Raw genomic sequence first — 11,205 nt, forward strand, 5'->3', positions numbered from 1 at the left:
GTGGTCGTCTGAGCTATTTATTGCTAGCAACGTATGACATTGCCCTGCCTGCTCTATCTCTTGTTGCTTTTTAACAGCGAATCTGTTCTTACTTCGCTGTTCCTCCGCTGATTGGTTCTTAGTCGTTTGTGACGTCACTTCCACTTTGCGTTCGTTGGTATTATAAATCGTGTCCGCAGACGGCCTCCTACGCACACCACCTCAAACACTCACACATTATTGCAACCTCTCGAACTATATAGATTGCGGCAGGCCGATAACAAGCGTTCGCGGATATATCTCATAACTGGTGATTATTTGTTAGAGCCGTTATGAATTCTTCTCTGTCAGAATTCGATAATAATATCACTTTAGAATCTGATTCCGACGATGCACATTACCTCGACTTCATACTCATAGCATTTGGCGCTTTTGGTGCCATCGCAAATGGATTCGTGCTTTTCGTTATCGGGTTCGTCAAAGACCTCCAGAGCGGCACGAATCTCCTCATCGCAAACCAGTCGCTGATCGACTTCGTGACATCGGTTTTTCTTCTGGTCCTTCAAGTCGTACCTGCGTCCCTTCCAACCAATCTCCCAGGACTGGCCAAATTCATATGTGCTTTTTGGATCAGCTGGAATCCGTTCTACATCACCATAGCGGCAAGCGTGGCCAACCTGGTTCTAATCACCACTGAGAGATTCTACGCCATCATGTCCCCGATTCAATACCGTCAAAATATGGGCACTCGTCGCCTTGCACTCCTTGCTACTATCCCATGGCTCTATGGATTCTGCTTCGAGGCGCATTCGTATGCCTGGGTACGTGTCGAGGGAAACGCTTGCTACATATTTCAGTGGCCAAGCGACAAAGTCCGACAAGGTATCGGAATCTTCTTGTACGTCCTAAACTTCCTCGTTCCTACATTCACCATCGCCCTTCTGTATTCGCTGATGGCCGTGAAACTCAGACATGGCGCGAACAAGGCGCAGTCCAACCAAGATAGCTACCGAGACAGGGCGCGAAGGAACATCATCAAAACCCTCCTGATCGTCTGCGTCTGCTATGTCGTGTGCTGGGCGCCGCTCGACAACGTTCACTTCTATGACGCAATAGGTGGAACTTTTAACTTTTCGGGGGAGTTTTACAAGTTTGCGATCATTATGGCCTTCGCAAACATGTGGATCAACCCCATCATCTACTCGCTCAGATATCAGCGCTTTCAGTCCGCCGTGGTGAAGCTGTTCTGCAAAAGGGAACCAGCCAGGGAGCCGCAGACTGTGTCCACAATAGCGACCGGGAGCAAAGTGTGAACTCACCTCGGGAGCACCATGCAGTTGATAGACACCACTGTTGACTTTAGTCTGTCTCAAGTTGTACACCACTTCACTCCAGTAGTAACGCAGACAGTGCAATTGTTTTGCCACCACTAGTATACACCACTACTAATTCAATTCATGGTGCTCCGATTTTCTTATTCATGTTCAGGGGTATTATGGTGTCAGAAGACGAGCACGCGCTCAAATTTGGTTCCGCGCTGAGTGTTTAAATGTTTTCTTGGAATCAAGCTTGTGATGTCTTCGTACGGTGGATGTCACACATTTCCCAAGTACTTACATCTAATTACATCTCCTCTACAACTATACCTCTTGAAATTCTCTATTGGCAATCTTCAAGTATACTCCGAGCCTTAATATCGTAAGATTATATGCTACGTTTGTTTTGCACATTGTAGTCTAGTGTGCTGAAAAAACAGTGAGGTAAGTGATGCAAAATAACACTTACTGCTTTCATCTTAGATTAGGTCGCATATCGGAATAACAGAGATGTCAGATTTAAATATGTGCAATGTAAAATGATTGTTACTACATAGAGACATAAAAAACGAGGCCTTTGGAGGTGAGTGTCAGTACAAATCATTTGCTATATTTCAGAATAGATCTACAGCAGATGTCACATAAAACTTGTTCGTAATTGTAAACTAATTTTGATCACTTTAATTCAGATTTTCGTGATCTTCATCAGCTCGAAAGCACTAATACAGAGAACTGAGTTGTGACATCAATTTGGTTTGCACTTTCGTTCTGTTCTTCACGAAAATCATTCTGTAATATGTCGATAATTCAGCAACATCATCTGGCACTGTTTGGAGGTCATCCCTACAAAATTAAGCTATTTCATTTGTGATGTTTTCGGATGAGAAATAAAATAACAGAACTTCATATTCATTTCATTAGAAAAAAAAAGAGTAAGAATATGTTGGCAGATCAACAGGATATTTTTAATATCATTGCCTAAGTTAATCTACATATGATACGAGAGTAGATTCTTGATTAAAACTGTACCGTTTCCGTCATTCGATTTTGCTCTTTATGTACTTTTGGTTGAACGTGATACGGCGCTTGACTTTTAGTGCAGCGAATAATCATCAAACCAACAATCATTTTGATCTGGCGAAATATCAGGAGACAAAATTCTAAGCTTAGCATTAATTCAATTCAGAATCCACTTCAACTCAATTCAAAAGTCAGTTTTGGGTTCGTGCGTGAATGTCACAGTGAAATAGACAAATGTGCAGTAACTTTTTGGTGGGTATTGTAGTAGTTTGTGTCTGAATCTGCGTCGTTTTGTCAGCTTCATGTTGGTCCAGAAACACCCCTCGAACTTTGAAGTGCACTTCACGATAGGCTACGTATAATGGCTGGTTTAACACTCTTGTCGATAATGGTGCACTTAAAAAAAACAACAACTGATGGTTCTATTACGTATTTCGTCTACACGGTATCAAGTAACTCGCACGTGTTTGACATCATTCACCCAGTTTATCAATTGAAAACTAATTGAATTGAGTGAGAATTGGTTGGATCAATGTCAGTTAGAGAATATTCCGTGTATAAAGATTTGATGCACTGTAGCGATGATGTACATCATATCTAACCGGTAGTATAATGTTCATCTAACATGATTCATGTCGTAGATTCGTGGTTTGGGAGGATCATAGAGTTAAGGAAGACGTATACCCTCATGGCGATTAGATATTTTTCCTATTGCTGTTTGTTTGTTTGCAATTTAAAAAGATATACAATGTGGATGTACTGTTTGTGATGATCGAGAAGTAAAACGTTGCACGTTTATATATGTTTACTTGGACGTTTTGCGAATAAAGATTGATAGAATAACTGAGATCGCCTCCGATAGATGCACATCATTTGTGTTGAATGAAAAGTGGAACTTTTTAATGATACATGTATCTGCATTTTTTGTTGATCCTTACCGTTATTGAAGATGATTATTTAGGCAACTGAATTCCTGAGTGTATGCATACGGATACGGAAATACATGCATGAATATGTGTATGATAAGGTACGTACACATACACACATACATGCATGCATTTATACATAAAATATTATATGTCTGTCTGTTTGTTTGTTTGTTTGTGTGTTTGTGTGTGTGTGTGTGTGTGTGTGAATGCGTGAATAAACAGGCTACCTCGTAGGTAAAGGGGACAATATAGGTCAATGAATGGGTGTATATACTAAGGGTTTACAAAAACCAGATTTGAAACTCAATAATTTCCAACAACACAGAAACCAACATAATATGGGTACGCGCAACAAAGAACGAGTGAACGAAATATCAATGTGTGTGCGTGTTCTCGGGGAAAATATCATGGTCGATGATTCTGTCTTATGATTTCTTAAACAAAATCTACAAGTCTATACATAGTGTTATCATTGTGTGAACGCCGTAACCGTATACGAAAATGCAAATACTTGGATTTAGATATCCTATCCTTAAAAGCGTTTTGAACATTATGCGAAATTTTCGATATACAGTATCACGATGAAAAGTCCTTTTGAGACATTCTAGCTATTTCAACGAACCTTAGATATCAGGAGATCATTATTTCGATTTAAAAATTAAGTAATGGGACAATATTAGCTTTAAAAGAGAAGCGACCCCGTTTCTCTCGCTTTTAGGCATGAGTATTGCTTACAGTACTATTCCTGTTACGAACACCGTAATCGAGACATAATTACAAGGTAGTGAGCGTTTAAATCAAAATTTGATCGAAAGGAGCCCTGTAACTAAAATATCATTCAAAAGGAAATCATATTCTATGCCTACGGGCGATCTTGACGATGCTTAAGATTTATTTCACTCTCCGAAATGAGTAGAGACTAAACAGAACAAGAGACATTAGTGCATTTATACTAAGATGTTACAGCTCGTTATTCCGAAGGTTCGTTATTTCGAAGGTTCTTTAGTCCGAAGGTTCGTTATTCCGAAGATTCGTTATTCCGAAGGTTCGTTAATCCGAAGGTTCGTTAATCCGAAAATGAAACAAAGCTCGTTGTTCCGAAGGTTCGTTCGGACCCTATATCACTTCGGATCAACGAACCTTCGGAATAACGAACTCTATTTCATTTTCGGATTAACGAACCTTCGGAATAACGCCACAAATGTTCGGATTAACGAACCCTTTTTAATTTTCGGATTAACAAACCTCTAGGTATAGGAAATGTGTGTGTTTCGGATTAACGAACCTTCGGAGTAACGAACCCTATTTCATTTTCGGATAAACGAGCCTTCGGAATAGCGAACCCTATTTCATTTTAGGATTAACGAACCTTTGGAATAACGAACCTTAGAAATAACGCCACAAATGTTCGGATTAACGAACGCTTTTTCATTTTCAGATTAATGAACCGCTAGGTAAAGGAAGTGTGTGTGTTTCGGATTAACGAACCATCGGAATAACGAAACTTCGGAATAACGAACAGCACCCATACTAAGATGACCAAGAGTTTGGAATACAGTGTCGACGGACGCGTCAGCAGACAAGACAAGACAAGACAAGACAAGACAAGACTGTACTTTAAGAGAAACGGCGACGAAGAATGGAGAGGGGATGAGTTATTAATGTTAAGAAAGGACACTCAACCCATACTGACGAAGGATCTATACAAGATGCAAAATATTTACTGTTAAAACTGATTGATTGGACATTGTTACAAACCGAACCAAAATGACTTTCGAATAATATGTTCAGTGGCGTTATAGGATTATCAACATCAATTTACAGGGGCGGATCCAGGAATTCTGTAAAAAAAAAGGGGGGGGGGGCGTGACTAATATTTCTGGTGCCACTTCCAGGTTTCATTTCATTGTTTTTCTTTTTATTTCTTTTGTTTTTTTTAACGAAAAATAAAGGGGGCGTGCGCCCCCTCTGGATCCGCCACTAAACAATTTAAGTCTTGTCTTCAATGAAAGGAGGCTGGGGTAATTTTTAAGGGTTTCATCGAGCGTAATTTCAAATTATGGGTAGGGAATATAACAGTAATTTGAGCAATTTTCTCGACCTGATGTGGTCATAGTCTTCGGAGAGTGAGGGGGGGGGGGGGGTGTATATTATGTAGATGACAAGGCGGTTTGTTTTCTCCTTCATAAATTTGTTTTGTTTGTTTGTTTGTTTCATCGATTTCGATACGGTTTAGATAAAAACCCACTGTCAACCTCAGGGCTGTTTTTCAGGAAGTCCGTATGTGAGTTTACAGCACATGATATAACACATGATACAGAACAAGAGATAACATTAACAGCACAAGAAAGAATGTATTGGCAAAAAATGATATCAATTCGATAACGTACATGTAAATTATACATTATCGTTTGACGGAGATCATGTCTGATTTCTCGTTATTACATCACTATGGAAACGCAATGCGCAACAAAAGTACAAAATCATTTTGCTTGTGTGTGTGCGTTTGTTCTATATATTTGGAGGCATTATCAGGGAGAGAGAAAAACGCTTAAATCTATTTTATTCTACCAATTGACGCATTAAAGATTAACGATAATGGCCAGTAATGATCTTAAAGGCTTTCTCTTTTTTTTTTGTTAATTCAAGAAGAACATAGTGAAATATTATGTTAATGTTATCTTGCTAAATCCTTATTAGATTTGAAGACTCGTTCATTTCTTCTACCAATTGACGCATTAAAGATTAACGATAATGGCCAGTAATGATCTTAAAGGCTTTCTCTTTTTTTTTTTGTTAATTCAAGAAGAACATAGTGAAATATTATGTTAATGTTATCTTGCTAAATCCTTATTAGATTTGAAGACTCGTTCATTTCTTCTCCGTGTATCCTTTTTCCTCTTTGCGCACTCCCAGTTTCTTGTCGTGACTGGAGCTAAAGTGCAGCAGATGATGATAGGAGATTATTGAGGGATGACAATCATCATGTCAATGACAAATATTATAATGATAATGACCATAGTTATAAACTAACAAACTGCAAACAATGATTAAGCCAAGACTATCTTAGCTCTCGAAAAAAAAAGGAATGGTAATATTATGAGAATTAGGAATGATGTTAAGTGCTTTATTTATATTTTCATCCATGACTATCCTTGGATATAATTTTAGGATGCTCAGAAATGTCAACGTCACATTTCATAAAAGAAGTTGAATCCTTGCAACAAAGGGTATTTTGTGTGTGTGTACGTTGTGGAGTCAAATAAGAATAAGAGCCATTGAGGATGCTTTTTTAATATCAGTGAACATTTGAAAGGGATATGGCCCATGATAAATTGCTTACCGCCATAAACACGGCAAGTATATACCTGGTAGCTCGGTTTCAACACACTCTTGACTTGCAGAGCGATGATCGAAGTGTTTTCCAGGCACAGCAGCAATTGACATTATGACCTTATTTTGTAGCCATAATCCGAGATACAATACAATATGGGAACGTTCTTCTGATGTTGCGTTGACCGATCATTACTGTGCAAAAGTGATGTTTAGTCAGGGTTACACTGTGCACGTTATATCATGACATTATGAAAGTGAAAGGGAGATATACAGGTGAGCGATATGCTTTTCTACAGAAGTAGGTGACTTGGATCGCAGCGCCAAGGATGAGAGACGGACGAAAACTTGCGTAGACCAAAAACGTTTACAAAGCTGCATTATACACACATTTCTGTTGGAAAAGGGGGATATGATGTGCAAAAGAGAGTGATTTTCTTTGCATTGCGAGATTCGCACATCGCGCCAAGTCTTCGAGATATGAGACAGGTCTGTGTGAAGACGACTTTGCAAAGTGAAAATCAATTTCTCACCGCAACCAGTGCACATACTCACCTAACGACAAGCCTACTCCCGGATGCTACATCTCCACAAGTCTCTTTCAATGATACAAACAACAACGACAATAACGACGAAACAAAATCTTAGAATCTCGTCAATTGACAGGAAAACCTCCTAGTGGTAATTTACAAGTAAAAGTGTTCGCAGTATCAGATTTCAGACTTTTATTTTACTGTACTGTTGTATTTTCCTTTTAACAAAACAAAATTAATCGACATTCTGTTTGCTTGAAAAAAAAAAGTTGTCTTATCCAATGAATGCACAGATTTCAGTTTTGTGTACATTTAGAGTAGAAGCTTTAGAAAAAATAAATCACATCACCATCATATCAGCGCCATGACATTAAGAAAAAAAAAGTATGAAAAGATTTCACACACACACACACACACACACACACACACAAATCTAGAAGTTTGAATATCCGGCAATATCACTGACGTAGTGGAAGAAATTTGAAAATGAAACCTTAAGTTCATTTTCATCACAATAATGTCAAACATTGACCTTCAGATGTGATGTCATTTTGATCATTTATCAAATTTAAATTCATGAGAGTTGATCTGATGGTATGTGCCCCGTTGTCTTTACGTTTGCCTACTATAGTTGTGAGAAGGGCCTCTGCATTTGGAGAATCGAGTTCTTTCGATCTGTGCAATTAAGAGCAACATTGATCGTGAAGAAGGTGATGTTGAATTTGAAAAAGATGTAGACACCCGGATGTAGGTGAGCTTTGTTTTTTATACTGTTTGTGGCAGTGATGGATGTCTTCATCCTGCCGACTAGTGCAACCATTTGATCATTTTATTTCATCTTATTGACTTGAAGAACGTGAGTTAACCATGAACCAGATAACCAAAAGGATAAAAAGCATAGTTATTCAGTTTCATCTAAGTGCTAAAGCATGGTGAAAATGTTAAATGTAATCGTGAACATATCGTGAAAATTCAAAGTATGTCATTTTACATTAAACCTGCAATTTGATGCGGACCGAATTACAATTTGAGGAAAAAATGTATAAGATAAGAAAATAATTTTTCAACTCTTATAAATTGGCTATTTTTTTCTTTTTTTCTCACAAACTCAAACATTCTGATTTATTTTACTCGTTTGTAGCAGAATTTTGTTCTCTCATCTCCATTTAAACGACATTAGAGATGACTTTAAGATCACAAATGACCTTTCGAGTTTGTAAAAATGTCTCTTTTCTCGGGCCATTCTGCCAAAGAATCCGTTGGCAGTGCTTCAGAAAGTAAATCACGCAAACCTAATTCAGCCCATCGCGAACACTGAGTAACTCCTTTAGGGGAAAAGAGATGATGTTTGTCGAGTCCATTTTCAATCAGCATACAAAGTTATCTTTTCAAGAGCCTGTCTTTTCATCGGTACCACAACGACAAAGAGATGACGATCTCCGCTATCAACGGTGGAATCATGATCACAGTTATTGTTCCTCTCTAATTGAAGGAAGAGGAGTACTTAAGTGGAATCGTATTATCATTGTTATCTGCGAGAGAGATGCCTTGCTGCTAGAGAAAAAAAATACCGAAGATTGGTAAAGATACCAATTTACTTGTGTCTCCATCTCAAGCGTGTAATTTGAAAGAACTCACCGACGTTTTGTGCCGTATGGTGACGTTCGGATGTCTTTATTGTCAAATTACTGCCAGTCTGCATGCCAGGACTAAAAAAAAAAAAGAAGAAGAAGAAGAAAAAAAAACCCCAAACATATATTTTAACTTTCCATAAATCATAGAGCTTAGATTTTTTTTCTTCTCTTAAATGGGCGGGAGAAAAATCAGTGCAAACTCATTAAAGTCTTAATCTGCTTGTTAGGAAATTACGGCGGCAATACTGAAAAGTTTAGTTTTGTTTTTATTTTTCGTTAAGACTTGTCACAAGAATGAAGGTCCTATTTAATCTTTGTCATCACTCTCCTACAATGAAAGTCAATTTCAGTAAGTACAATGAAAGTACAATGAAAGTCAGTTTCCAACTGTGCTATCTATATATATCTTTGGCAGGTAAGGGACGTGAAAGTGACTTTAAAGTCTGTTTCTTGGAAAATGCTCTTTATCTGTTTGACGGATACTTTCTGGACGATATCTCCTGATGCCGGCTGCTGGCAAAGCCGTGATCTCTTTCCACGCGCAGTTACAGCATATAAGCAATGAGCTTTGTTTACAAAGAAACTGCAGTCTTCCTTTTGACATCTGATTATTGTTCTACAATCAAACCTGTCTTAGCGGCCACCTGTCCATAGCCACCACTTGCTTATAGCATGACAGCCACGGAAAATCCACCACACAAAATTGCTGTAATATAGACGCTTTACATAGCGGTCACCTGCCTAAAGTGGAAAGCGGCCATTCATTTTGTATGTGGTAATGAATATAACTGGGCATGGTAGTCACAAAAATTAAACTGAACCATTAAGTCAGCCAAGAATACGTTGGCTTTTCCATTCATTGCGTGAATTCTACCGAGTCCTGCCTCCATCATAATCAAACAGACACGATTGACAAACGCAGCTCTTCACCGTCAAAAGCCGTCTCACCACTAACTTGACTAGATCTGGGCTTCAGTAATGCCGCCCTGAATAGATGCTACAGAGGCAAAGACACCTCCTAATAACATAGAGTTTACCGGACTGCCGACTGAAACTCCCTTTGAATAGTTAAAATGACCTGTCTATAGTGGCCACTTTTCGTTTCCCTTGGGTGGCTGATATAGACAGGTTTGACTGTACTTGTGTGAGCTATTGTCGGGTGTGTGCCTTACGTGCGTGTTTAAGCATGAATATTGTGTGTCTTCCAGTCATAGAACAAAGTTGATAATATGGTTTACCATTGAAATTAATGGCAAACTATTTAGGTATTGAATTTGAATGATCGTTTTGGCTGCTTTTTTTTTTCTTCAATGAAATCAAATGAGTAAGTCCAACATCTTTTGCATTACAATATTCTGCGTTAATCCTAACTACGCCGGGACCGAGAGCTATCGTCGCGATGTTTCATGACTTTTTTTTTCATTTGAGTCTCCAGCAACCTTTGACACTAAACTTGCGACGCTCTGGCACGTCTGGCGCGCGGTTCCAAAGTTGCGCATAAATATGTACCTGCTCGTCAGACCAAAAATTGCTCAAAAACGTGAATTCTTGTACAATTTCAATCCAAACTGTGCTTACAGTCAAATTTCATAAAAGCATGATTATTTTGGGGTTTTATCAATTAAAATCAATTCATAGTACATTAACATGTTCGGAACAATGACGCGGAAATGTTTCAGCGAAAAAAAAAACAATGAAAAACAATAAAAAAACTTCAGAAATTTCTCTGATGGCACATTTTTTTCGTCTACATTTGCTGAGGAAACTGAAAAGAATATTTACACAAAAATGTGCCTGTTTAAGCTTGTTGGGAAAAGGCCTCGAAGTAAATACAAGACTTTCTCAACTTGAAAAATACGGGGACAAAAAATATAGAACACAACTTATGGTATACAATCAAAACAGGCTGAAGAAGGAAGAGAGTAAAGTGCCGGCAGAACATACAAAACTATGTTGCTATTTACGGCTGAAGTTGTTTCTGAACTCCGGCTGTGATATGCAATTTTTCAGTTCATTCGGTAAAGTATTCCACAAAATGGGACCAATGCAGTAATCCAAATGTTTTTTTTTTCTTTTACAAATTTATTTATTTCCTCTTCATTATACAACATAACATACAAAATCATATTACAAATATTGTTTTGTTTAACAAATTAACAACAACAACAACAACAACAACAACAACAGTAAAAGATGGGTATCAAACTCTTCAACAATTGAACAATATCCTAAAGATACAGTCTGCTCTCGTTACAATAAACTCCTTGGGCCCAGCGAAATCACCGTGATCTTGTCACTTTTGAAACCTTGCCGTATCCAGGGCGCAAATACCTCTGAATAGGAAAATTTTCAAACCCTGGGACCCCCAAAAAACTACCCCATCACGTCGGGGTTCTGCCATATGGATATTCTTTATCACGAGAGTCGACTGTATGTTCTTCTACAATGACCTAAAAATATT

General features: G+C 38.2%; 1 protein-coding gene across 1 annotated transcript; it reads left to right on the forward strand.

The window, feature by feature from the left end:
* Positions 1-311: 311 nt before the first annotated feature.
* On the forward strand, positions 312-1,292 carry LOC139712812 (allatostatin-A receptor-like). The gene has a single exon (XM_071624604.1). It carries the CDS (start codon positions 312-314, stop codon positions 1,290-1,292), a length of 981 nt encoding a protein of 326 aa, XP_071480705.1.
* Positions 1,293-11,205: the final 9,913 nt, after the last annotated feature.

Source organism: Diadema antillarum, unplaced genomic scaffold (assembly GCF_040938485.1).
Source record: "Diadema antillarum isolate AM-2024a unplaced genomic scaffold, OU_Dant_1.0 seq00001860_RagTag, whole genome shotgun sequence".
Lineage (NCBI taxonomy): Eukaryota > Metazoa > Echinodermata > Echinoidea > Diadematoida > Diadematidae > Diadema > Diadema antillarum.